Source organism: Varanus komodoensis, unplaced genomic scaffold (assembly GCF_004798865.1).
Source record: "Varanus komodoensis strain SLA01 unplaced genomic scaffold, ASM479886v1 scaffold40, whole genome shotgun sequence".
Lineage (NCBI taxonomy): Eukaryota > Metazoa > Chordata > Lepidosauria > Squamata > Varanidae > Varanus > Varanus komodoensis.
In genome coordinates, this window is record NW_025335942.1 from 3,530,599 (window position 1) to 3,557,993 (window position 27,395).

Here is a 27,395-nt window from a genome sequence, read left to right on the forward strand (position 1 = left end):
ATGATAATAAAATGAGATACCAGTCCAATAAAGCTTCAAATTCTTTTAGAATAGGACTGCTTTTTAAAAAAAGGAAAACCAAAGCCATCTTTATTGAGTAGTAAAATCATTGCTTTACAGTCTATCAACAGCAGCTAAAGCTTAAGTTCTCTAAGGAGAGATGTCCACATACTTCTCCTGCAGGTTAGTGCAGCAGAAAAATCACCTTCATTTCTGCTTCATTGGCCTTTGGCCAGATAGCTGATCTATTAAAAAGTTGTTCCAAACGGATGCTCAGACTGCTCGTCTGTATTTTTAATTATTTTCACTAGTTTCTTTCAAAATGCATTATAACATATCCTTGATTTTTATTTATTTTTTCCTGTTCAGAAATGTGGCTAAATCTGCAACCCATGATACATCCAAGTCAAATGTAAGCTCTTTTTTTTTTCATCTTTGAAAGATTTGTCACCTCTATTGGTGTTTCAAAGAATATGTAGTTATTTTCTTGCTTGTTGAATACTTTTTACTGTCTTTTAACCTCTGGGTAGCATACAAAGCAAAAATCATTTTAGCAGTAAACAGGAGACCAAAATTTTGAGAGTGGAACCATAAATTGGCTCATTGTTACTGTAAGAATAAAAAGCAGTGATGGGAAGAGAGTTGGAGTATTTCGGTGTGTTGTTGAGATTGTATCTTGAGCTGGACATTCAGTAAAATAGAACAGAAAATCTTGTCCTAGAATAGTAGACCCAGACTTGTCTTTAGCCTGCATGCGGGTGCTCTTCCCTGCTGCCCCCTCCCCCCCGGTCCTGCCCCCTTTCATGGCCCTCATTATGGTTCGCTAACAAGTGTATCTGTGAAATGCCAGTTACACGGGGAAATTGGAAATAGATTAGTAGAACATCAGGGTTAGTTATGCACCAGGGTTAGAAAAAAAGCTTTGTCAATGAGCTCATCGCTTTGTTTTCCCCTCTCCCTAGTATAACCGTTGCAGCTCCGCCAGAGTCGGCAGTGATTATGACAACAGGAGTGTGCGTAAGTGCCAAGTTGCCAGGGTGTGATGCTGTGAAGCTTTGGGTCAAATCATGGCACAGGCATTGTGTTGGTCCCCCTTCCTTGTTCTTGGTTGAGTCTCATTCCCCCACCCGTGTTTCTGCATCTGTCAAATGGGAATAGCAACGAGCCTTGTGTAATCGGATGCACTGTAACAAAGTATGTGTGAGTCTGAGAGTGATTTATCGGTTTTGGACTGAGAATGCCTACATTGAAGTCTTATCAGCCTCGTAACTCAGTGGGTGGCCTTGAGAAAGTCCAAATCATTAAGCCTAGCCACCTTGGCAATGTTGTGAGGAAAAAAATAAACTGATCGTATCTACAACACCTTGAGATTCTTGGAGTGAAGGCAGGTAACAGATGTGATCATTATAAACGTCCTGAAGTCTTGCATACGCAAATAGCAACACACCATTTTTAAAGGTGGCCCATTTGAGAGGCTGAAAGAACAGAATAGAGCAAATGCTAGCAGGCATGAGATCAACATCCAAACGATGAGAGAGCTTTCGTAAATAAAAGTATATTTGCCAGGCTCCAAAAAGATGTCAGAATAAATGCTAGACAGGTCTTCCTGGGGAGCTTGTTCCACAGGAGGGGAGTTATTACCAAAAACAACCAACTTTCGAAACCGCTTTGGTATAGGAAAAAGGTGCTAAAGAGCCAACCTATGGGTGGGTCTGAACTAGCGACAGTTCCTGAACGCAGACGGAATCCTCTATTCACGCACTGTGAAGCTGACCTGAGTTTTTATTTGTTAGTAGGGGAATCCATGAAGACAAAAAATACAGAGAACAGGCACCCGGAAGGACAACCGCCAGCCTTAGAAAAGCGATCCGAGGAAAGCATGGCGTTAAAAAAGAAAGGCTTTTTAGAATCATTGAAAAGGTAGCATAATAGCATTATGAAGCATCTAGATTTCCTGGCGACTGCATGTGTAATGCTCTTGGCTCCAGAAGCGGATTTAATGTTAGAGATTAATTTCATCTATAAAATCCATTGTGGCTAGTAATCTAATGACATGTATTTTGCATGCCTAACACTGTGTTTACAAGAGCACTGAGAGCAATGCTTTTTTCTCCCAAAAGTCTTTCTCCACATAATTTTAACAAAGTAACCAGAATATGAGATTGGTAGGATGGGAAGCGGAAGGGAGCCATAAAATAAGTTGTGACTTCTTTGCAAGAGATCTGTCAAAATCTCTGAGGGCTCAATCCAATGTATGTTTAGATAGAAAAGACTTACAACTCCCAGTCTTATGTTTCTTTGCCAGTTGTTTGTCTCGCCACACTTATTGCAAACTTGAGCTTACGAATTGTGCAAGGCTCTTCTTTTCCAACACTAGCTCCTGTAAAATTTGGTTTTAATAAAACACTTAGGGGTTTTATTTTATTAAATGCTTATGCCAGTAATTTTCCCTACTCCACCGAATTTCGTATTTCTTATAATGGAGTGATTTCAATACTTCTGTGGTATGGTTTCGTGAATTGTGTACGCTCTAAGAACATATGTTTGCATGTCCCAAGTCTCAGTGGTGCAACAATGTCTGTGCGTATGTTGGGAAGGGGAGGGATGAAGGTGGGGGGGGGGTGGGGAGAAAGGGTTTGATAACAGAAACTTTGAAAGGAAATGCACCACAAGCGTTCTTGTCTGCAGTAAAACTGAGGTCGCCTTTTCTCGGAAAGTTGTGTTGATATTTCAGTTTGCCGAGCAATGTTCTAAGTGCAATATCCCCATTTTATTCCCCTTCAGTACTCTCTTTCCGCCAGTGCTACAGCAGATTTTTAGTGGAAATGGTCAGCCCTCCTGAGGGATTGTGATTGCTGGAAAAGTCTAGCGAAACTCCAGGGATATTTGATGACACGCCTCAATATTTTAACAGTGCAACTATTTCAGAAGCTGAAGGAGGTTAAATGTTTAGTGTTTCTATTTCCATTTCAGTTTTAAATGCTTAAGATAAAGTTATGATTAATTCAGTATAAAGCTTATTTCAGCACACATTGTCAATTTCAATATTGTTAGAAAAGTGAGTACATAATTCTTTTAAAGAGCCTGCATTTGAGTATGTTTTCCTCTGGAATAACTATTAATTGCTAGAATAAACTATCATTTGCAGTCACTAAAGCATATCTGTGTATTTTTTTAATACACAAACTTAAAAACAAACAGATGGTCCAACATATCTTGTGTCCTATTGGTCTATTGCATGTCATCGAGTTCTCTTCAGATCTATGGAGATGGAGACTTTTATAAAATGTAGTGGTCTTGGCATAAAATTATTTTATAAAAATAAAACAATTATTTTAATTGTTAATATTATTTATTTATTTTATTCTTTGGCCAGGTCGACCCAAATTGTATTGTTTTTGTGATTATTTATTTATTGTGAGCCGCCCCGAGGCTTCGGCGAATGGGGCGGCACAGAAGCTTTTTAAATAAAGAGAAGAAGTATGGCATCAGAACGATACAGATGTGATTAACAAACCTCTGTTATCACGCTAGTAAATGCCCGCTCGTGGGCCGTGGGGGCCTAATCTAAGCTCTGTAGGGGCTTAGAGAGATTGCTTGGCGAATCCCCCATAGGATGTGGAATGGCAATTCCACATGTAGTGGGAGGAAATCAAGCTTTTTTCAGCCGGGCAAGACCAGAGGGAGTGCTGCCCTCTTTAAGGTCTCGACATATGATTTTTTTTAGCTTTTGTTTTAGCTTTTGTGTACACACCAAATCTATTGGAACGTATTTTTGTTTTGTTTTGTTTTTTCTGCAATGATACCCATGGAATAAGCTGGTTTTTTTGCTAATTAAAAAGCCCTTTGGATGATGGGGGAATGAAACCTCCCCCCCACGGAGTTGAAAAGCGGCGAATTGCATAACGGAGAGAAAGACAGAACTGTTTGTAAGTAAGGAAAAGATTTATCTTCTTTAATCAATCAAAAGTGATTAAAGGTGGCGGAGGTGGGTGAGGGCCGGTGAGGCAGTGGTGGAGGTGTGCGTGCGCTTGCATGCATGGCGAGGCAGTGGCTTGCTCGCTCAGAGGTCGTTTTCTCCAAGCGAGTCCAAAACGATCTCTGAGTGAGCAAGCCGCGCGTGTGGCGGGGCGGTGGCGAGAGTGCGCATGGCGAGGCAGGTGGCGGCGGTGGCGGGCGTGGGTGCGGACAGCCCAAAACCTCTGAGGGGGGTTGGATCTGGCCCACGGGTCATAGTTTGAGAACCCATGCTCTAAACTCTCCTCATGAACCTTTGAAGGTCATTCCTTTTCAAAAAATGCAAAAATATCCTAGGTTACACATGCTCCTACTAGCAGAGTAGAGGAGATACGAAGCTTCCTGTCAGAAATAGTTGTTTTTGTTCTTGAAGAAACACACATTTTATTGCCTGCCAATTCATTATTAATATAAGATTAATTTTTCATTCTTTAGTCTTCCGGAGATTATCCTGTCAAACCTTTGCCAGAAACCCATTCACTTCAAAGAGAAATGCTAGCATTCTCTCTCTCTCTCTCTCTCTCTCTATTAAAAGCTTTTCTACTCTGTCCACCATTAGCATCTCGGGACAGCTTACAATAAAAATGAGTAGAATAAAACAAAACACTACAGCATCCAACGACTGCAATACTAAAACCCCAATTAAAAGCGATTAAACATTAAAAATTACGGGAAAATAAAAAGATTTTTGCCTGATGCCAAAAAGAATAGAATGTTAGCACCAGACGAACCCCTTTGGGGGGCGTATTCCACAATTGGGGCCCCACCACAGAGAAGGCTCTCCTTCAGGTAGTCACCCTCCTAATCTCCTTCAAGGAGGGCTCTTGGATCTAACCTACATCTGCACTGGGTTCTGGGTATTTTACATTCACAAGTGAAAGGCATATTCTGAAAGCATGTTTGTAGCTTAAAAGCTAGACTCCCCATCAGCAAAGACTCCTTCTTCTCCGTCTGGGCCTCAAATTGCAGGCACCTTTCTGCAGCTTTAAGCGCTGGTATTCTGGAAAGTTTGTGCAGTTTGTGCTCACCTGGTTCATCAGAAAACGTGCCTCAGCAAATAGCTGTTTGGCAAGAGGTCTTCCAGTAAATGACTTAAAAATATGCAAACCTTTTACGCATTACCCTCTGGAATGTAGATACTGTGCTTGGGTATCTCTCTTCTGCCTGCTTTCTTAAATGGAAAGTTGGACTCTGCATGAGAGTCCGTTCGTTCCGGTCAAATGAATTGCTGCGTATTGATCAGAGACACTGGATGTCATGGTGGGGGTGGGAAGCAGCTTCATGTTTGCAATCCTCCCTCCCATGGTGCATATTTTCACTTTGCCATTTTTCTACAGCCCATTCTGGACAATGACAGTCCCCACAAGGAGGCCTGCGATCTCCCTGCTTACAGACAACCACGCCACCTAAGACAGTAACTTAGCAGCAAGAACAGATAACAGCAATATAGACCCAGCAGTGAGACCCTAGATGCCAACTCTGCCCCCTATCTAAATTTTCAGCACTGTTCCAGGGCTTAATATTCTCCTCTAAAGCTACAGAGGTGCATATTCCACAGCTTCCAATGTGGTGTTTCCCAGCAGTGTCCTACTGGAGAACATACTGACTAGTCCCTATGAAAAGAAATAAATGGACCCAAATTTGACACCAGAAGGTCTATTCAGTAAGCAGCAGGGAAACATTTCAGACCCCCGAGATGCTCAGCCAAAACACAGTCCTCTAAAGTCATGCCCAGCAGCTACCTCCTAGTTCTCTTTTTTTTTACCCTAGACTAAAAGTAGGAAGGCTGAGGAAGTTTGGGAATAAAGTATGGGGTCACAGAGCTCGAAGCTTGCAATTTGTATTGCCAAACAGGGATCCATTAAAGCAAGTCACTGGAGAGTTGTGAGGACAAACTAAGATTGTAGGTGCCTTCCAGGGCTCCTTGGAGGAATGGCAAAAGCCACTTTTCTAGCCATTCCTAAAGATATTGAGAGCACCATAAGAGCCAAAGGAAATTAAGGAATCAACCTTTTAGCTTGAGCAATGTATATCATTTATTTAAATGGGTCTGTATAATTAAGCTTCAGCTGTTCCACATGTTGTCCAATGGATCTGTAGCCTTCATGGTTTTTCTTGCTCTCGATAGTGAAATGTAAGCCTTGTGCATGTGTAGAGGTTGAGATGGGGGAGAAAAAAGCACCACTCTTCCCATTCTCTCTCTCTCTCTCTCTCACACACACACACGCACATATACTCCACGTGCATTAGTTCACCATATCCTTCAACCTACAGAGGATGTAGAGTTGTTAATCAAGAATGCCCTTCAGGACACCATCCAAGGAACCTGCTTTGGTTCTGCTGGGGTAATTTGCTCCTCTCTGCCTTCTGTTAATGACAGTGAGTGGAGAGGCACAGAACGGACTATTCAAACATCTGCTGTATGTATCTTGCAGCAAATTGCCCTGTGAATTGCCATGCTTTCTATTGATAGCTTTGATGCCATGCAATCCCGGTGGTGTCGAGCGGGGCTTGGGCAGATAAGGCATTAATGAATCTCAGAGTAACCTTGGTTAATCAAATGAGTTGCTGACGCTTCCTTTCTCTCCAAGTCAGCCCCATCAAGTTTAGTGTCAAAGGTTTAGTATAAAGAGCCGAGGCAGCCGTCAGAACGCCCCTTTTGCCCAGCTCCAGGACCAGCTGCAGCTTCTGGAGCGACGACATCCAAGAGACGGACACCATGAAAAAGTTGCAGCTGCCAAACCCCGGCTTAGAGTGGAGGATCCCTTCCCATGAGCAGCTGGAAACCCTTGAGGTTACGGAGGCGGACTCGAGGCCCAAATGGGACAACAAGGCGCAATACATGCTCACCTGTATAGGGTTTTGCGTAGGCCTGGGCAATGTTTGGCGATTCCCTTATCTCTGCCAGAGCCACGGAGGAGGTATGTCTTTGAGGGTACCGGTGGATGATTCTTGGGTGGAAACTGCTTGTGCAGTACCGAAAATAGCATGCATTTTTCTCCATCATTTGACAACGAGACTCGAGCGTAGACAGACGCCCTTTCTTTGGCTGGGAAGATAAAGTGTTCTTTGGATTGTGCTGTAAAGTTGTGTTTGCACAGAATGAAGACCAGCTGTGGGATTTACTACAGAACGGTACATGCATGGACCACAGCAATGGGCACAAACCTAGAAGTCCATTGTTGGTGCTTGCACAAAGTTAAGGCAGGCAGGCCAAAATCTCTTTTGCTTTCTCTCTCTGCTGCTCCTGCCTGACTGTAAAAAGAGGGAAGCTATCGATTTTCAATTGAAAACAAGAGAGAAGAGTCATTGTTTTGTAAAATGAGCTTTAAGCATGAAATGATACAGTTTGGTATAAAGAGAATCCTACTAAATGTGAAGGAACAACTATGCCACATTTAAATGGATCAACCCGCTTTGCTTAATGAAACTTTTGCCCAATCCAAAGGTCTTCCAAGATTTCGTGCAATAAAACAGGTTCAAAGGTATTCACTACCACACCTGCTTTGCATTATTGCATCATTTGAGGTAATCTTTAGAGATGGGAGATAATTTGATATTAATAACTTAACATTTGGGGGCCCATGTACTGCGTATGTGAGTCTGCTCTCATTCCACTTGAACAAAATATCTATTTCTGTAGCAGGATATGTTTTTATAAATGTATCTCACAAGCTGGAGTGATTTTCTGCCCGTTGATGTATCCCTCTTTCTTGCTTTTTCTGGCTCTCCTAGCACTTTTCTGCTTTCTAAACCAATGCAACTTGAGGAACGGATCTCAAATGCAAATTGCAATAGCAACATGGAAGAAATGTTTAGGAAAACGGTGGTGGGGAAGAATCTATCGTCTACTTCCCCACGCCACATGGTACTGATGTAAACACACACACACACACACACATAGAGGAGCTGCTATTTCTTAAGCAACCGAAAGAACAATCCCAGCAAGAACAATCCTGTAATAGATTGTAATGTAGCAAATGTACCATTTTTTGTCCTAACTTTTGTATGGGTTGTGGTTCCTGACCTGATAAACTTGCACTAGGATTGAGCCTCAAATGTTCTGTATCAGGAAATGTGCACACAAACAGTTTAAGCTTGCTTAAACAGTTGCCCAAACTTTTAATTACCCAGGACGCAAAAGCATTCAGTGCTCAAAAATATTTTCTTGACCTGGAACCACAACAATGGAGAGGATTCTCCTTGCCTGTGTAATATTCCTTCTCTTCCACCTCCCTGCCGATTCCATCAGGACTCAGGGATAGGAGCCTTTCTTTGGGACAATGTTGATCTTTAGGACAAGAGTTGCAAACCTGGGTGATTCCGGGACAAATTTCAGCCAGGTCCCCGCCTGGGGGGTCACGCTCCTGACAACGCAGCACCCTGAAGGGGCTAAAAAACAAACGAACAAAACAGCCCTGTTGGAAAACCGTCGCAGATTGTAAAAGAGCCACATTTCATCTGAACGCTGTCCTAATCTGACCGCTTTGGGCCTTTAGCAATGCACCTCTTGACCCAGTTCGACTATCTTTATAATGGAGTGTTCCTAAGCATAGAATGGCCAAACATTAATATGAGTCCAATACTCTTGCCAGAGAAGGGGACTTAAAAGGTAACTCATGCTCCGTCCAGACAAGGCTGTCTTTTTCCCCTTTCTCTCCCCCCGTGCCCCCCCCCCGCCCCGCCAGTATTCTGAGTACATAAGAATTGATTTACTAGGTCAGAGCAACGGTCAGATTGTCCAGCCCAAAAACTGGCAACATTTTTGCGGTATTACTTCAGCGCACACACGAGTGTTTCTGTTATTTAAACACTCCTGTGCATTGATAACTAGAATATCAGGGTTCAGCTTAGCGCTGCCCTTGGGAAGCTCTTTCTTGGAGGTGCAGGAAAGCTTGTGTGTGGGGAACACGCTGCGTGCTGTCCTCTGCGCGGTCTCTGGATCGTCCCTCCTGGCTGCCCGCCTCTAGTAGCTGGCTCTGTCCCTTGTCAAGCTCGTCCACAGCACATGGCCTGTCATCTCGTTTCTGAGACAGACCCTTTGTGCCTGGATGTCCCTGTACTTCAAGGGCTGGGTGGAGTCCCCTGGCACACAGTTGTGTGTGTGTGATGTGTGTACCTAACTGCTGGCCATGGGCAAGAGTAGAGGCCAAAGCAGACGGGTTGCACCTCTCTCTTTGCAGCCCCTTTCTCTTGTTTTCTCTGTCCTGGCTGCAGAGTCTGTCTTTCAATCACACAAACTCACTCACACACACCCTGCAAAGTAGACCGACACAGAAGTGACCAAATTCAAGGTGGTTTGTTGGTTGGTTGGTTTAGTTATTTATTTGGAAGGCTTCTGTGCCGCCCCATTTGCTGAAGCCTCGGGGCGGCTCACAATACCATGATTTTTTGAAATCATTACCATCCTGGTTTGAGCATATTCCAAAAGTGCTCGGATGCGCAGCCTTCTTTAAAACACGCACCCTTTCATCCACTTGGTTAACAGCCCTTTCCCACTAAGTCTCTCTGTTAATATACTTACTGCATCTCCTCTTTGCCAAAAGTGCAGATCCGCTCTTAGTAATGATCAGCTTAACGTCACAGGGGCAAAAAAGCAATTTAAGAGTCCAGCTGCTACAGATCGTTTCTCATCCTTGTTTTAAAAGGCTTATTTGGTGATTTTCCCCTCCTCCTGGCCCCCCTCCTGTTTCTCTCTCCATTTCGGGGTTATTCATCTTTCTCCCAGAAAGGGGTCTGCATAAAACTCATTTGCACATTGTCACTCAAGGCAAGCTAGATTTCAAAGCTTAGTATACTCAATGTTTGGCATCCTGATGAACATAATAATTAATTATGAGGGAGGGAAGCTTGGATCCTGCAAACGCCGAGGCCTGTTCCTGGTTATTTTTGTAAAGTCCCGCGTAGATCACGTCCCTCTTACGTGGAGAGACAGCCTGGCCTTGCATCATTCATCCACTAAATCTCTTCCTTAATGCACTTACTGGATCTCTGCTTGCCAAAAGGGCGGAATACCCTTCGTAACGATCGGCCCGTCGACACAGGGCAAACGGCTCCGTCACTGGTATTTGTCCCTTGCCATTCCGCTTCAATGCAGAGAAGTGGAACCTAACTGGGAAAAGCCAGGCTTAGGAAGCCGTGCCAAAAGCAGGCTGGATAGCTGCCTCCTTCAGCACTAATTTGGGTGGCAGGAGGGAGGATACAAATCTAACGTCCCAAATGCTATAATAATGCAATTTGCTTCCATAGAAAGGGAATTTAAAATACACCAGGGCCCATTATATTGGCTTTAGTCTTCCTTTTCCTGCTTTTCCTTCCTGCTGTATCCTATGACCACTGTATTCCAGTTTTCCTTCTGTCTAAAACACACTCATTTTCACACCCCTGCAGGAGCCTTTATGATTCCTTTCCTCATCCTCCTCGTCCTGGAAGGTATTCCTTTGCTCCATCTTGAATTCGCCATTGGACAGAGGCTCAGAAAAGGCAGTGTGGGCGTCTGGAGTTCAATCCATCCTACCCTGAAGGGAGTTGGTAAGTTCAAAAATAACAACAGAATAACAAATACGTGTTCAGAGAAGGAAGTGAACACCAGTTTCTCAAATGGTACAAGTGACAGTGAAATAAATCCAGCAAGGTGCATCTTATTTATTTATTTAAAACATTTTTATGCCGCCCCCATCGCAACAAAGCCTCGGGGCGGCTCACAAAGGATACATAAATACATAAATAATATCAATACAACAAATTTTAAAAAATTGTTTAAAAACCCCTGGTGCATTCTCGGCTAAAAATTTTAAATCCTATTAATTCAAATAATTTAACAATTAAAATAAGTTTTAAATAAAAAGGTCTTAGCCTGGCGCCGAAAAACAAATAACGACGGTGCCAGGCGGACCTCTCTGGGGAGCGCATTCCACAGATGGGGTGCCACCACAGAGAAAGCATCTCCTTCATATTCGAGTCTTGGAAGTTTAAGGGGACGTTCCAATGAAATAGATCATTCCTTGCATGCTTTGCAGGACAGATTTAAGCTCTCTAAAACTGTATCCACACTAGGTGATTAACACTTCGTCCAATCCACAGAATATCATCATGGGTTCATATCATCATGGGTGGTCCATATTCCCCCAGTGCTTCTGCCAGCATTTTCCTTCTGTAGGAAGTCCAACTGGATAAAGGGACGAAAGTGCAAGACAACTTCCAAAGATGCAGAAGTCCTTAGCACTTCTGAAGTGGTGTGGTTTTGATCCAGGAAATGGTGATAGCAAATTCTTTTTCAGTTAGCAAATTACTGCTTAAATAAAATATAATAATACGTTTTAATAATATATATTAATACAGTATTCATATAAACACGATATAACAACAACCAGACTCACAGTGCTATCATATTATAATAGTGATTGAAATGTATAAAATTACTTTTGGGCAGTAATTAGGTGTCCCTGCCCCCAATCTACACTTCTGAGCCAAGACAAACATAAGTAAAACAAAGAGGAAAAACTCCAGATGCTAAAAAAAGAGAGTTATTTACAGGTGCAAAACCTACAGGTAATTTGTGGGAATCACTGGAGAATCTGCAAGATTGGTGAATCATTAACAGTTTGTTCCAGACGAAGGGTACACTGAAATATATCAACCCTCCCCTCCGAAATGAGCATGTTCTCTCTCTCTCTCTCTTTTTCTTGTTCATGGTACAACCCTGTTTTTGCCTCTGTTTTGTTCCGACCATGCAAACAAAACCAATGTCTTCAAGTTGTAGCCTTGCATTTCCCCCATTGCTTCTTCCGTCTTCTCCCTTGCCAGAAATAAGAATCCCCTAAGCAAAAGGACAGTGTGTGACGCCTTCTCATCTTTAGTATCAGCCATCCTGTGTCTGGAAGCGGCATGGACATTCATGTGCACCTGAGTTGTAACGTGTGCTTGGGAACAGGGCGCATTTGGCATGGTACCTCTTTGACATGGTTATCTGCATGCATGGATTGGAATGAAGTGTGCATTTCCACCTGGTTTCTGACTGGGATGGAAGGTGGATTTCCAGCCACTGCGTCCTGGGCAGACTTGCATGGTTGAGAACAGCTCTATTTGAATTAGCATCATGGGATGGACCAAAGGGAGCTTGTCAGCTTACTGATGTTGCGCATAAATTGCTAAGCAAACCCGAATGCTCAGGTTTAATTTCTCAGTAGTTTCAGAAAATGAAAATTTGACCCTGTTAGAAGAAATGCTGTTATTGCTTATTTAGAAAATTAGTTAATATTCCAGCATGAGAAACGTTTCTAAATGAGAACAAGATGAGAATGGCAAAAAAAAAAAAAGGGGGGGGGGGAAGTCAAAAGGGTCAACAAACAAAAGCCAATCTTCATCATGGCTAAAGATTGGTGAAAAATAATTTTCATACTCTCTTCTCAGTTCAAGATCATTCGTTCAACACACACACCAAGGAGGGGCTAATTTGTGGCCTTACAAACATCCAGTTATATATATCTATTGATTAATATCTTTGACTTTTTTCTGCATCATTTTAAAGAAAAGCCAGCGATCATTTGGATGTGGGTGAGACAAGTCAACTTCAGATTTATTTTGGGATTCCTAAGGCTTTTCCATTCTCAATTTCTTTGCTCCAGTATTGTCATAATTATGACTATTTTTATTGCGACAAGAAGATCTGTTTAAAACCTTTCTTTCTGTTCTCACAGGTATAGCAGCAATGCTTGTCTCCTTTCTTGTGGGTTTATACTACAATACAATTATTGCCTGGGTGATGTGGTACTTCTTCAACTCGTTTCAAGAGCCATTACCCTGGAGTGAATGCCCGCTTAATGGCAACAAGACAGGTAAAGGTGACGGCAGGGAACACTTGCAATATCTGCTTGTTCATTTTGAGGAGGTTTCTCCTTGTACCGCTTATAATAAATGTAGAATATTGGTTTTCACCAGAAAACATTTGGAACAGCTCTTTTCTTGGCATTCTGAAACAATTCTATGGGCAACAAGCCTTTTGAAAAGAATTCTGAATAAAATCTTAAAAAGGGGTTCTCAGATACCTCAAACACTTTTTGATAATCACGTATTAATTATATTATGAATATATTTTGATAATTATTGGCTGCTCAGAGATAAATGGTGGCTCTCAAGCAAATCTAATGAAATAAATAAGTGAATAAAATTACATTTGTATTATGTTTTGACGGGAGACCCCAGAGCAGTTTACAATGCTCATAAAAGGTAAGAGAGCTTCAGTTGTTGGGTGGCATAGAAATAAAATACATACATAAAATAGCATGAGCAGGCTCCTGGTGGCATATTTCCGTGCTTCTCTTCTTCATTTCTTTTTGATATTCCCTGCATGCCAACTTAAACATGTCCGTATCATGCCAGGCATTTTCCAGCCGTCCTGAATCGCTGGGGATTAATACATTGCGGTATAATCCCATGGAAACGAACATCAGCTTCTGCGTCCAGGGGCTCAGATTCTTCCAGGACAACCTTCCCCTTCCCAGCCTCCTGTGCCTTTTTGCTAGGCAGATATTTGCAGCTTTCCAGTGACTGCCTCGGAGGGGCGTGAAGGAGGCCGAGTGGCTTCTACCCTGGCCACTCGAGTCTCTTCCCCACGCCCCCTTCAATCGCTCTCTGAGGTCACTGCTTAACCTAAGCATGTAGGCAGCACAGTTCTTTCCGTGCCAATCGCACAATATCTACAACCCAGAGCAACATGATTCTATAAATTAAAGGGTATCTCTTGGGCAACACACTTTTTTTACATTGAATATAAGAACCTAAAACAGCCTTGCCCAGTCTGGTGCCTTCCCATCATCGCCTGCACCGTTCCTGCTGACTTACATGATGGGCTTGCCATCCAGGACATCTGGAGGCTGATGAACAAGAACAGTGGAAGTACCAGAGCAGAGCAGAGCAGAAGTGTCACTGTCTTGTGAGAAAGAGAGAAGGAAGACGGGTGTGTTCTGGGGAGCTGATTACTGTGATATGTGGAGACAAAATCTGCCAAGAGAAAAGTGAAGAAGACCTTCTCAACCATGGCGGCCATCAGCGAGAATGTTCTTCCAACAGAGGCTTGCATGACTGGTTCACCACTGGCGTTCCGCTCCAACGTTTGGTTTAGCCTTTCCCTGTTTTTGAAAGGCTTTGGGTGAACTGTGATGTAACCTCCTAGTTCTTAAAAATGATGGCTGACGCCAAAGCACCATGAGAACTGACAGGTGCTGTTTTTAAGTCTTGCAGTTTAATGGCGACTGGGAAACAGCATGGCCTTCTAACTATTGCTGGATGTTTGATGTGCCATGTGGGTCTCGCACACAGATCAAAAGGCGAAGGAGAAATGAATCCGCGAGGGTTGCAACCTTTGGAGAGCAATACAAAGCATGTTTTGACAGAGTTAGTCCTACAACTCACAGCAGGCTTAGTGGCTGAGACAAATGGAGAAGTGTAATTTTTTTCAGCCTAAAAATGCTCAGAATCACACTTTTGATTGATTAATTGACTGGATCCATTGATTTAACAACTTCACTGCTACTGAAACAGCATCTCTGGTTAACGGAGTGTCACAATTCTAAAACATTATTTTATATATCTATATGAATACCTTCAGGTGGCAGATGCCATCTTAGGCAGATGCCATCTTAGGACTGGGCCTTTCTCCTGCTCTCTCAGCAAGGGACCTACACTCACCTGCTAAAACAAACACCCAAAGCCCTAAAAGGTTCCCTGACAGACGTCCTCTTCCTGTATAGCACCTACCTGGAGCTTGAGGTCATCTCTGGGGGTCCTTCTCTGGGAGCCCCTCCCAAAGGAAGGGAAGCAGGTGGCTACCCAGAGGAGGGGCCTTTCGGTTGTGGCAAACCCGTTGTGAAATGAGCTCCGCCAGGAGGTGTGTCTGGCATCTAACCCTCTATTCTTTTAGACACCAGATGACGATCGTAATATTTTTCCAGCATTTTAACGACCTAACTTTTAAACTTTGCTTTTATATATTGCATTTGATTCTGTGCCTCTTCTATGTTTCCGAGCAGATTCAGCTGCAATTGCTATTATGGTTTTGTTATTTTAAATTCCTTTGGGTTAGTTTGTTTGTCTTTTAAAACTCTTCTTTCATTTTAAACTTTGTGAACCACCCAGAGAGCCATGGCTATTGGGCGGCTTAAAAAGGAAACAAACTATGTTTGCTTCAAAATGATTGCCTTAATCACATGCAGATTAATGCTGGTGATTTGATTACGGCTCACTTTGATTGTCTGACTAAGCATTGTCTGAATTGTGTATCGCCCTGTTCACCTGAAAATGGACGCATTCACAAGCTTGCTTACTCCTGCCTTGCCACATTCACATGCTTTCCAGTCAAATTATTTTTGGGGCCGACTTGGGGCATGGGCCTCTAAAGCAAATTCTCCTGCCCAAGCCCTGCTGCCGTTTTCCTTTCCGCAGGCCCTCAATTAAAGGACTGCCCAAGGCATTGCTGATCTTCTGGCGTACTAGGATTGTCTCTTGCATTTCAGGTTTCATTGAGGAATGTGGAATGAGCTCGCCGGTGGATTACTTTTGGTACCGGAAGACTCTGAACATCTCCACCTCCATCGACGATTCCGGAACGGTGCAGTGGTGGCTCCTGCTTTGCTTAACGTGTGCCTGGGGTGTGCTTTATGTGTGCACAATCCGAGGCATTGAAACGACCGGGAAGGTACTTCTTTCTGGCTTGCGATGGAAAAAGAACGACCTCTTGCAGTGTCTTTTCCACCCTGGCAATAGCTCCTGTGAGCTGCCCCGGAGTCCCTTGGTTCGGACATGTCCCATTCCAGGCTTTGCCCTGCCACGTCCCCTGATCTGGGCTTGATTTTGAGACTGGGGAAAAGTCTCTCTTTCACAAGGGATGGACAGCCTGGTGGGGGAAGAGGGACAATGAGAGAAACCCAGTGGGTGGGGAGGAAAAGAGAAACGTTTTCCTTCCCCTCTGTTACTTCCCTTCTGAAAATGCTCCCTCTCCGCACCTTGGGCTGCAAACCCAGGGATGAAAATCCCCTGACAAAATATTTATTTTATTTTATTTATTTAAAACTTTTCTATACCGTCCCTTCACAGATGTCTCGGGATGGTTTACAACAAATTAAATCGGAAGTGTCAGGGAGTATCATCACTGGAAAAGTTAATGGCAAATGTAATTTGTTAAATGAAAAATTAAGTGTCACCATAAATATGTAAGGTGAACAGCAGAATAACTAGTTAGAAGTTAAGATTTGCAGGAAAGGAGTGAAATTCAGCCAAAAGGCCTATTTTTAATTTTCAATGAGTATGTTTCTTTTTTACAAGCACACTCAGTTCCTTGGAGTGCATCCCAGTTCACCTGAAAAGTGTGGCCTGTGGTTTTCGGAGTGGCGCTTCACCAGCGCCTTCTCACCTACTCCCCTTTCAGCTGAATTTGCTTTCTTTGTATGAAACACATTCAGATGTTCACCTCTTGTTGCTGTTGTTGGGATCGCTGCAGTCCAGAGCTAAAAGCAAGAGAAAAAAGCACGTCAGTAACCTGGCCACCTTTGGTTAATGCTTCTCATTTTATTTACATTTCTAAATGCTATGCTAATCATGAAGTCGCGTCTGACCCATTGCGACCCCATGGACAACATTCCTCCAGGCCCTCCTGTCCGCCACCATCCCCGGGAGTCCCCCTAAGCTCACACCAACTGCTTCAGTGACTCCATCCAGCCACCTCATCTTCTGCCATTCCCTTCTTCTTTTGCCATCTCTTGTTCCCAGCATTAGGCTCTTCTTCAGGGAGTCCTTCCTTCTCATTAGGTGGCCCAAGTATTTGAGTTTCATCTTTAGTATCTGGCCTTCTAAAGAGCAGTCAGGGTTGACCTCCTCTAGGACTGACCGGTTTGATTGCCTTGCGGTCCAAGGGACTCGCAGGAGTCTCCTCCAGCACCACAATGCAAAGGCCTCAATCCTTTGGCGCTCAGCCTTCCTTATGGTCCAGCTTTCACAGCCATACTCATTTCTAAATAGTCCCTGATTATTCTGAAGTCATAAAGAAGGGAGTGGTTTTCAGGTGCACACAGGATGGTGGAACCTGGAGTGGAGTGGCGTTTTCGAGGGCAGGCTACCTGAACCAGGAAGAGGTGTATGGAATAGGCAGAATTACGCCAAACAGAAGCACTCTTAACATACACGTTTAAAATGCACATGTATATCAAGAAAGAAATAGAACAAATCCTGGATGTTGATGCGAAATGAGGAGGGTTTCTTTGGGAAAATTTAGCACTACCTAAAGGTGCCTGGAATGCTGACACAATCTTCATCTCAAAATCCCACTAGTAAAGGAAGGAATCCTAGTAAGGGAAGGACCTGCAAATGTCGTGGCCAAAAGAACGCGTGCTTTTGCTGGCGCAATTTCAGCAAAGCCTGCGATGGCACGGTCCCTCTCCCAAGGCCAGCTGGCTGCCCTGTGGACTCCGGCAAGGGCAGAGAATATATGAATATGGACCTCTTCCCTCTCAGTGACATCCCTTCTTTCTCCAGGCCGTGTATGTAACCTCAACACTCCCTTATGTCGTGCTTACCATTTTCCTGGTCCGGGGCTTGACCCTGAAAGGATCCGTCAGTGGAATTGTCTACCTCTTCACTCCTAACGTAAGTATTGAGCCGATGCTCGAGAAAAGCTTGATGTATCCAGCGTTGCCATTCGGAGAACCAGAACAGTATCAGTGGTCCATAGCAATAAACACAGCTCTCCCTGGTGCCACTTCCTTGGTGGACAGAGGAGGTAAAGAATGACATCCTTGGCCTATTATTTCAGCCCGGAATTGCCAGAGGCTTTTCATTTGAAAAACAAGGGGTGGGCAATGAACCCTGGATGGTCGCCGGAGGTCTCTGCAAGGCGGACGGGCGGTGGCACCACTCCTGGTGGATTCAGCCCAAGAGGTGATTGGACCGGGATGCACTTCAGGGCTGGCTCGGCTTAGGGCCAGGATGGACCATTTCAGCACCACACGTGTCCTTCAACAAACACTGCAAGCTCGCCCTTGGCTAGGATTCCTTCTATTGCAGGGGCCGAACGCTCAGGCCCGTTTCCCTCTCGTCCCCAGATTACGGAACTGGCGAACCCCGTCACCTGGCTGGATGCGGGCGCCCAGGTGTTCTATTCCTTCTCCCTCGCGTTTGGAGGCCTCATCTCGTTCTCCAGTTATAATTCCATCCAGTAAGTTCTCGGCGCGAATGGCGAGACCTCCACGCGAGTCTGAGGCGCTTTCCATTTCTCAGCGATGGTTGCCTTATCCCAGTCCTGTTGCCTTGCTATGCAGAAAGTCAATTTTTTAGTTGAACACCAGCGGATGGGAAGAATGAGGCTGGGTGGCACAGGGTGGAGGCCCTGAGAAGCCGGAGCTGGCAAAACCATTGCTCCTGGTGCAGCTGTAGGCACGCTCTCACACAAATAATGATCTAACATTTGAAATAAACACACACAACGTATATTTAAACAGGATGTTTCTATCCTACCTTTCCTCCAAAAGGTTCACAGGGGGCAAAGAAGCCCCCCCTCCTGATTTATCCCTCTAATCCTGTGAGACACCACAGAACTCACTGGGTGACTTTGGGCCGGTCACAGACTCTCAGCCTAGCCTACCTCACAGGGTTGTTGTTGTGAGGATAAAATGGGCAGGAGGAGGAGAGTTATGCTGAGTTTTTTGAAAGAAAAAAAAGGCAGGATTTGCATGTAATAATTAAATGAAGGAGTGAATACACCTGAGGCACTGGGGCTGGCAAAAGGCACTTCACAAACCTTGTGGCAGAGCTGGGACTAAAACCTGCTTTAACCACTCCAACCCCACCTGTCCTGGTCTTACAGTCCAACCAGTCCTCACCTCCCAGATGATTTGGACGGCAGCGCCCAGTAGTCCCAATCCTGCCCATTGTCCATGCTGGATGGGGTTGATGGGAGTTGAAGTCCAAAAAAGCGGAAGGCACTGGACTGGACTGGATGGACTGGCCAGAAGGGAATGTAACCCAGGGCTTAAGCACTGCACTGCACTGCACTTAAAAACTGGTTCTTGCTCACCTGTGTACCTGTGCTTTGTCTTGCAGCAACAATTGCGAGAAGGATGCCTTGATTATCTCCGTGATAAACGGCTTCACATCCATTTATGCAGCTACAGTCATATATTCCATCATTGGATTCAGAGCAACAGAGAGATACGATGATTGCTTTAGCCAGTAAGCTGCTTTTTCTGTTCAGCATATTTTTGAGAGTCGAGGGACTTCATTTTTCATTTTACTATTGTTTCAGGGAGCTCGCAACAGTCTTGTTCCATGGGGAGGGAGAGCCAGAGATGCCAGACTATTTTTCATGCACAAATCAGGCTTGTTGGGTCTGAGCAATGGAACATTCTAGTCCTCAGTCCTTTAGGTCATAAAAGAGATTGCACAGCCCTGGATGAATCGTTCCTGTACGATCACAGCGATACATTTGGAGAATTCTGTGCAATAAGCGAAATTCACTTTCTCCGTTTTCCTTTCTGTTTTGCAGAAATATCCTCACTCTGACAAATGCATTTGATTTGCCAGAAGGGAATGTCACCCAGGACAACTTTGTGGACATGCAAAACTGGTTGAATGCAACCTATCCAGCAACCTTTGCAACCCTGACCTTTAAGACCTGTGACTTGGAGTCATTTTTATCTGATGTAAGGTGACAACAGGGAAGGAACAGCACAAAGAATGGTGCAGGATACCAACCACGCAAATATCTGTAACACCCATGATAAGGGAAGGCTCGCACAGAGGAGACTAGGGATTTTAAAGATGGCCCATGCTTACTCTGATGCTTTTACCAAGATCTTTCACACTGGATGATATTTTTACTTTCTGCCTCTGCTTCTCAAACACCGGCTAATCCGTTGGTGCTTAAACCGTGTGCTTCATGGGCTGAGTGTTGGGCATTCCCTCCACCTTGTAGTTCTGGGTGGGCATCTTTGTAGGGGACAGGATAGAAACAAATAAACAAACATACTTTTAGCCATCTAGGAGTCAGTTTCCCTTCCAGACCACTTTGAGCAGACACAGTTGGCGAAAGCCATTTAAAACCTCCATGATTTGCTGTGGAAATTTGAGCGCAAACTAATAAAGAAGATTCAGCTTGCTTTCAGATTAAAACTATTCTGGTTAAGCAGAGCCGGCCTTCCCATTGGGCAGGGTGAAGCAAGGTCCTGAAGCCGAAAATGCCGGGGTGGGGGAGACAGTTGCAGAACCCCAAGCCTGAGCCTCAGGGGCATCGCCCACCCCCCGTATTCCCATTCCAGTGCCTTCCCATGCTGAAGTTAAAGTAGCACTCAACAGCCGGTCTGGATGTGGGATGGACACGCGATAACTCATCTTTTGCCTCAAGCAAGAAAACGACTTGTTAATAAGTCTCCCTAGAGATTAGTGGCTGGATTTCAGTGGCAAGGTGGGAATTTTTTTAAACGAATCCTGATATTTGAGAGAAAAGGTGGGGGGGGGGGGGGGGGGGGAAGGGAAGCGGATTTGGGGGGGGGGGGGGGGCAAGATGCAGCCTCTACCTTGCATGTTGCCCCCCTTGGCTTCATCCTTGTGTCTGTTGCTTAGATTTTATACCCTTGGCATCGACAGGGCCAATGGTTAATGCAAACCGGGATCTGAATCTAGGGTTTGCATCTGGCTAAATGAACCTGGTTTGTTTGGTCATGTCATAAATGTATATACCATTTGCCAACAGAAATATTGAAGTGATGAGCATAATAACAACAGCAACCCTCATAACATGATAAAACGGCTTGGTAAGATTACCATCGTCAGCAAGAAAATAAAATCTGATTGGGTCACAGCTCGGAGAACCCTGATCTAAAGTTATAGGTCTAAAGTCAAACTGTGAACGCCTGTCTGATGTGGAATATATTCCACAAGGCTTTTCACTTGTTCTGCCCTCCGTTGGTTCCAAATTTGAATGATGCCTTGGTGGAAAAGGAGTTACATGAATGTAAGTGACCATAATGACCCAGGACACCTAGGCGGTAAGATGATCAACAGCGTAAATCCTTCGCATGTCTCATTTCACCAACTGGTATCTTCTGCAGGGAGTTGAAGGAACGGGCTTGGCCTTTATTGTCTTCACGGAGGCCATCACCAGGATGCCCGTCTCGCCACTGTGGTCCATTCTCTTCTTTATCATGCTGTTTTGCTTGGGTTTATCCTCCATGTTTGGGAATATGGAAGGTGTCATGGTCCCTCTGCAAGATCTGCAAGTCATACCAAAAAAGTGGCCGAAGGAACTCATTACAGGTTTGTTGAAAGAAGTAGTGTGTCACTCATAGATTGTTTTCAGGAGAAGACAATAGGCGAAAAGTCAGCAACTTGTTCAGAGGCCCAGTAAGGGCAGCAGGCCAGGCAGAAGAAAATGGTCATAGCCCCTCATTGGTCCTACTCCTGCAGCCAAACACAGTAAACCATGTCCTGCTACTGAATTCTGCTGGGCAGTGGCTGAAGGGGCCCATTTCATCATTTGTCAGATGATGATAAGCAGCTCACCTCGCCCTCTAAGTAGCAGCTGCAAATGCATACATGCCCGCTTACTTTGATGATCAATCCATTGCGAACATCGATTAGTTCTTTCTGTGTTGCATTTTATCTAAAAGTACTCACTCGTGCTTGCTCTTTGTCTGCAGGTCTGATTTGCCTGGGGTCTTACTTGCTCGCCATTATTTTTGTGCTAAGGTCGGGAAACTATTGGCTAGCTCTGTTTGACAGCTTCGCTGGATCCATTCCCTTGCTGATAATTGCTTTCTGCGAGATGTTTTCGGTGGTCTACATATATGGGATAGACAGGTACATCCAACTGTTCTCAGGAACCTCTTGTCCTGAACTGCGAGTAGGGGAAGGCTGCCTAAGGAAGTATTTTACCCCGTGGCCCTGCTGGAATGCAAGGAAAAGATTTCTTGCCCATTCCACAGACCTGTCTTAAGAATTACAGAATTACTTTATATGGAACAGGGTTGCCTCTCCTAAAACAGTACAAATACTATGTGTTCTTCTTAGAAATACTTTGTATATAAATATCAGAAATGCAGGGAATGCCGTTTCCTTGAATGTTTCTGGCGATCGTACCGGGATGGAACTCATTATTATAGCACTGCTTTCCTTGTGGTGGACACTGAGTTCCCGGGCACATCTTTCTCTTGACTGTGCAAACACAGGTCAACATACTGGCTGAGTTCGCAGAACAAGGTGACCTGTTTCACAAGACAGTGATCTGTTGTGTCTTGCACACTGGAGTGATTTCTGCAGGGGGCAGAAGCCCTTCTGCACCACCGAAAAGCAGAAAAGTAAACGGGGAGGACAGAAGGAAAATTGGGCGCAGAAAGGAATCTGGCAAGGGCAAGGTGGGAAGACATGATCTTCTAGTTAGCAATGCAATTCTCCGGATTGTACTAGTTTTAAATACTCTCCACCCTTTTTCAAGACTGCAGGTAGTCCAGAAAGGTGAGAGATTAACTCCCCACCTTCTTGAGGTTTCCCTCCTGGAGTGCTTAGTGCTGCACTTACTGTTCTGACAAGAAAACCCTGAGAAGGTGGCTGAATGGGGCCTAGTGAGAGGCGCCCTGGGATTTGTCCCCAGAGGTGGCAAACATTATGTGCAGACCCACCCACTGAGGTTGCGTTGCGTGTGGGTTGCATGTCGTTACCGAATCATGATTATTGTGTCGTGTGAACCTAGCAGCAGCAAAGTTTGTTCATGTAGCACAACAGCCCACAAGTATCCATGGTGCAATGACAATTCACATGTCACCAGCATTCTGGCTCCTCCTGTTGTGTGAAGATTCATTGTCTGCATCACAACACCCACTTCCATCTGTTTGTGAGCTTGGTTGGAACCTGGCTATATCCATTATCCCTTCCTAGAGAGCAGCTGATGCGTTTCTGTGCCTGAAAGTCATGCCAGGGCAGTGTCGTGGTTAAGAGAGTTGGACTGGGACGCAGGAGATCTGCGTTCCAGTCCCTGCTCAGCTGGGTGACTCCAAAGCATATTCTCAGCCTAACCTACCTCGCAGGGTTGCTGTTTGTGAGGGTAAAGATGGAGAGAAGGTGAAGCTGACATGGGGTCCTTGCATAAGGAAGAACAGTGGGGCATAAATGTCACGTGATCATAAGTCTATCCGTCCGGCCCCTTTTTAGTCAAATGTCATTTTAACTGTTAATAGTATTTATTTATTTTATTCTTCGGCCAGGGCGACTTAATTTATACTGTTAATTTATATTTTTTTAACGAAGTTATTTATGTTTGTGAGCTGCCCCGAGGCTTCGGCGAATGGGGCGGGATAGAAATTTTATAAATAAATAAATAAATAAATAAATAAATAATAAATAAATAAATAAATAAATAAATAAATGCAAAGCATTGTTCTGCCGCATGTGAGAACCGGAATCTGAATGTGTGGACAACGGTTGTGTTTGAGGCCATGTCAGCAGCTCAGAAAGTTCTTTCTGCCCATTCGCTTCTGCCAGCGACCAAGCCGTCGGTCTGTCCTAGGCGACGGGGCTCTCCCTCACCTTCCCTTGTCTTTATCACCAGATTCAACGAGGATATAAAGTTCATGATTGGGCACAAACCCAACATTTTCTGGCAGGCCACGTGGAGAGTGATCAGTCCCCTCATCATGATCGTCATCTTCTTGTTCTACTTCGTGGTGAAAGTGTCTCAACAGTTACTGTACATCACCTGGGACCCCGATTATGTAAGTGCCCACATTCAAGGAAACACACCCCAGACTACATCGTCAATGCCCCCCCTTCTTGCCTGGCTTCTCATGCCTGTTGGGGCCCCTGCGGCTGGAGTATCGTGTTCATGTCTGGGGCCCTCGTGACAAGGGGGATGGAGCCAGGTTGGGATCAGTGCAGCGAAGGGCCACTAGGGTGGTGGCTGGTTTGCTGGGGAAGCCAAATGAGGAGAGACGGAGGGAGCTGGGCCTGTTCAGCCGTGAGAGGAGGGGACTCAGAGGAGACCTGTTAGTGACATAATGGTACATGAGGTGGGTCCTGACCTTTCCCCCCTGCAGCGGAGGGCAGGACATGTTCCAATGGGGCCAAGCTCAGGGGACCCAGGTTCAATTTGGATGCCAGGAAGGACTTCCTGGCAGTTAGGACCCCGAGGGTGTGGAATGGGCTTCCATGGGAGGTGGCTGAAGCCTCATGGGTAAGGATGTTCAAGGATAGCCTGGACATGCACATGGTGGGCATGTCATGAGCAGAGCCGGCTGGAGCCAGGGGTTGTCCATGGGGTCGCGATGGGTCAGACACGACTTCGCGACTAACAACATGTCACCATGAGTCACCATGAAAGGTCACTATAAGTCGGAGGTGACTTGGCGCATAACAACTACCGTTTCCACACCTGTGATGGGCTTCCTACTTTTGTTCTACCCTGAGATCTGCTCCGACAGATTGTAAAACAAATGGCAATGATATTGCGTGTAACAGCAGACAAAGAGGGTCAAAGTATGCTTCCGGGTGGGGCCAAAAGCATATTGCTTGCATCCGGAAGATCCTAGTCTTCAGTTAAATTATTTAGGATGCTGTACCTTCAGAGAACACCCTCCATTTCACCTGCAGTGCCACGATTCCTTGAGACCTGTTGTGAACCGATTGTTGCAATGCAAAGCGCAACCAACGGGGCATTGTTGAAAACAGGACATGCACACACTGCCCGCGTTGATGGCCCTGTGGCCTCATGTGCACGGGGAATACACCCAAGGGTACACGCAGGCCTCTCACATGTTGAGGAACGGCTGCAGTGGCCCTTCAGTGGCGTCTGTCTACACTCCTGGCCTCTTTTCACTGGGAAACCCTCGGTGACCTGTCAAAGCATTTCAGGGTTCCCCTGGAGTGGTCCCACATCAGTGGTCTATAAGATATACATGTCTCTAGATTTCCCTCTTGGGATCCCGCTGCTTTCACCCTTGCATCTGAAATGCCTCTTCTCCTTTTCACAGGAAAACTTCCCCAAATCCAAAGCAGTGCCATATCCAGACTGGGTTTACGTCATCATTGTCATCCTCGCGGGAGTGCCCAGCCTCGTTATCCCCGGCTTTGCCATCTACAAAGGCATCCGAAGTGCCTGTGGAAGGAGAAAGGATCCCGGACGGCAAGATCTGGTCAATGCCATATCAGAAGTATCCATCAATGGAGACCTGAAGAACATGGCGTAACTCACGCTCCTGAGAGACCACAAAGACTTTTCATGAGAGATGGCAGAATGCGGACGTCTCCCTACCTTGACCTCAAAGCAGTGGCTGCTTCCTTGAAAGGTCCCAGGTGCCATGTTGTAAATGACTGTCTTTAGCCGTCGTTGCCGGATGAGCAGATGGCTAGTTCCGATCCTAACATGCACCTGCGATACTCGGTTTCCCCCCTTTGCGTGCCCCCATGTTGCATAAAGCACAACCCAACCTCTTTTCAAATAATGTATTATTAAACAAATTATATTTGGGGACCGTTCTGACTCTTTTTTAAACTTGTGGAACTGTCGTAGCATCTGCTTTGCTTCCCAACCATGAAATTAACCTCCTGACTGATGAAGAACAGCAAGAAATAAGAGTTCAGCAGTAAATTACACTTTTTGCACCCGTAATATAGCATGTATAAAGCACTAGAAATGTTTAGCATGAATCTGTAAAGTCCAATACCTCAAATAGTTACACTCAGGGCATTTGTCACTGAGGAGCAAAATAAAATAATACAGTAGACTCTTGACTATCCGGCTCGTGACTATCCGGCCTAGTTAAAAATTAACTATCAATGAGCAGTAAAATAAGTTTAAATAATTTTTGTAAGAATTAAGCCTATGTTTTATGTTAATGTTTTGTTTATTTAAAAGTGTATGTATTCATACTGCACAGTGAACATGATTTTATGTTTCCTGCAATTGTTAGACATTATAAAATGTATCTTAAAATGTGTACAATATTTTTATCCTTGGTCTTCCTTTTTCTGTAATAAATTTTTAAAACGTACAGTACAGTACATAAACATTTATAAAGTACTGGCCTGTACTAAGAGGTCAGAAAATATGAATAAGAGTGGGTTTTGGTATAAAAAAGGTGTTTTTAATAGTATGGGTGGGGTAGGAAGTGAGCATTTATAGAACTCTGGCGTATCCGGCCTTTTTGTTATCTGGCCTGCCCTTCTGCCACATTAGGCTGGATAGTTGGGAGTCTACTGTATTTTCAGGTGTTACTGGTCTTTCCTTGGTATTTGCAAAGAAATCTTATTCACTGAGAAAGCTCTGCAAGTAAAGCTTCAAATGAAGCATGCACTGGGCGTCCTGCAAATCAGCCACTGAAGACCACCCAGCTGCAGCATGTTTGGCAAAAAATGGCGTTCGGCTCTACGGTTTTCACTTTGAGAGCGTGAACTGCACTTATGATGGGGTCGTGATATGTTCTGTCTGTTGCGATCCTTGAATATTACTGAAAAGTGAATCCCAGTTTGGCTTCCTTCTTCACGTTTTGTTGGGTGGTTTTAGCTATTCTTTTGAAATTGCTATTTTTAGTTTGTAAAAGAGTAATATCTTTCCCAGCCGCAAGGTCAGAGAAGCGCAGAAAGAATGGAGGAAGCTGCATCTCTGGATTGCGGATGTGAGGAGTCCAGGAGGTGCCTCCTAGCAGGACCTCAGCTTCCTAATCTGCACCTTCTGTTCTTCTCTTTTTCTGCTCTGAGGGGGATGCCCACAGTTCCCTGACTCTGGGCCCTGATTTGATTAGAGTGCACATATTTCTACTGTTTTATATTTCTTTGTTATTATGGCACTAGAACCTGTGTGCAAATTTTGGAGTTTTGTGCGGATCTCTTATTTTGCTAGCAATTTGGAGACAAACCCTCAGCCTAGTTCTGCTCATCTATAAAAGAAGTGGCTACTCGGTGGCGCAGGCCTGCAAAGAACAGCCCCTGCTCAGTGAATGTGTCTGAGAGGTGTCCTCTCGGGGCTGCCCCAGGCATCGGTCTTGGCTCGTTTGCAAATCAGGAGCCAGTGTGGAGGAAGCGGGAATCCCGCCTCCTTCCTCTGTAATCTGAAAGCACATTTTGGAATTACATGTGTCACAACGCTAGCAAGGGGTTTCCACAGAATTACTGCTTGAAAACCTGGTCTGAAGGGGATTTGCAGTGTGAAGTTAAGAGACTTGATAAGCATTAACCTTGGCTGATACCTGTGCACAAGCAACTTCAAACTGGCAAGGCAAGGCAAGGCGAATTTGCTTTGGAGCCAAGGTGAGGAACAGAAAAGGAGCATACAGCTTTGCTCTCAGCACTTAATTCAGTCAACCATCTGTTCTAGCTTCCTTTTTGAATCCTGAAATTCTGAAAAC

General features: G+C 44.7%; 2 protein-coding genes across 16 annotated transcripts in view; both read left to right on the forward strand.

Annotated features, from left to right (window-relative positions):
* MAJIN (membrane anchored junction protein) overlaps positions 1 to 3,151 on the forward strand; it is a 40,586-nt gene extending 37,435 nt beyond the window's left edge. For 12 of the 13 annotated variants that reach the window (XM_044442988.1, XM_044443002.1, XM_044442999.1 and 9 more), the window contains 4 exons: positions 370 to 412; positions 963 to 1,017; positions 1,794 to 1,920; positions 2,785 to 3,151. In XM_044442988.1, the coding sequence (XP_044298923.1) occupies positions 370 to 412; positions 963 to 1,017; positions 1,794 to 1,920; positions 2,785 to 2,842 (283 nt within the window). In that variant the 3' untranslated portion in view covers positions 2,843 to 3,151. The remainder of the gene's footprint in view (positions 1 to 369; positions 413 to 962; positions 1,018 to 1,793; positions 1,921 to 2,784) is intronic. The other variant, XM_044443000.1, reaches the window with a different exon arrangement.
* Positions 3,152 to 3,393: 242 nt separating this feature from the next.
* Positions 3,394 to 25,522, forward strand: LOC123029736 (sodium-dependent neutral amino acid transporter B(0)AT1-like). Of its 3 annotated transcripts, none has more exons than XM_044442985.1 (13): positions 3,394 to 3,929; positions 5,355 to 6,938; positions 10,408 to 10,548; positions 12,717 to 12,854; positions 15,531 to 15,712; positions 17,545 to 17,655; positions 18,111 to 18,223; positions 19,108 to 19,236; positions 19,550 to 19,706; positions 21,114 to 21,318; positions 21,702 to 21,861; positions 23,606 to 23,768; positions 25,023 to 25,522. In XM_044442985.1, exons 2-13 carry the CDS (start codon positions 6,737 to 6,739, stop codon positions 25,236 to 25,238), a joined length of 1,917 nt encoding a protein of 638 aa, XP_044298920.1. In that variant the 5' UTR covers positions 3,394 to 3,929; positions 5,355 to 6,736; the 3' UTR covers positions 25,239 to 25,522. The 3 variants fall into 3 exon arrangements, with proteins under 3 accessions (XP_044298920.1, XP_044298921.1, XP_044298922.1); XM_044442986.1 differs by having other exon boundaries at positions 6,609 to 6,938; XM_044442987.1 differs by lacking the exon at positions 5,355 to 6,938 and having other exon boundaries at positions 3,396 to 3,929.
* Positions 25,523 to 27,395: the final 1,873 nt, after the last annotated feature.

Coding starts and splice junctions, on each gene's coding strand:
- LOC123029736 (XM_044442985.1), top strand. CDS start 6,737: ATGAAAAAGTTGCAGCTGCCAAACCCCGGCTTAGAGTGGAGGATCCCT. Junction 6,939..10,407: donor CTGCCAGAGCCACGGAGGAG/GTATGTCTTTGA, acceptor ACACCCCTGCAG/GAGCCTTTATGATTCCTTTC. Junction 23,769..25,022: donor TCACCTGGGACCCCGATTAT/GTAAGTGCCCAC, acceptor TCCTTTTCACAG/GAAAACTTCCCCAAATCCAA.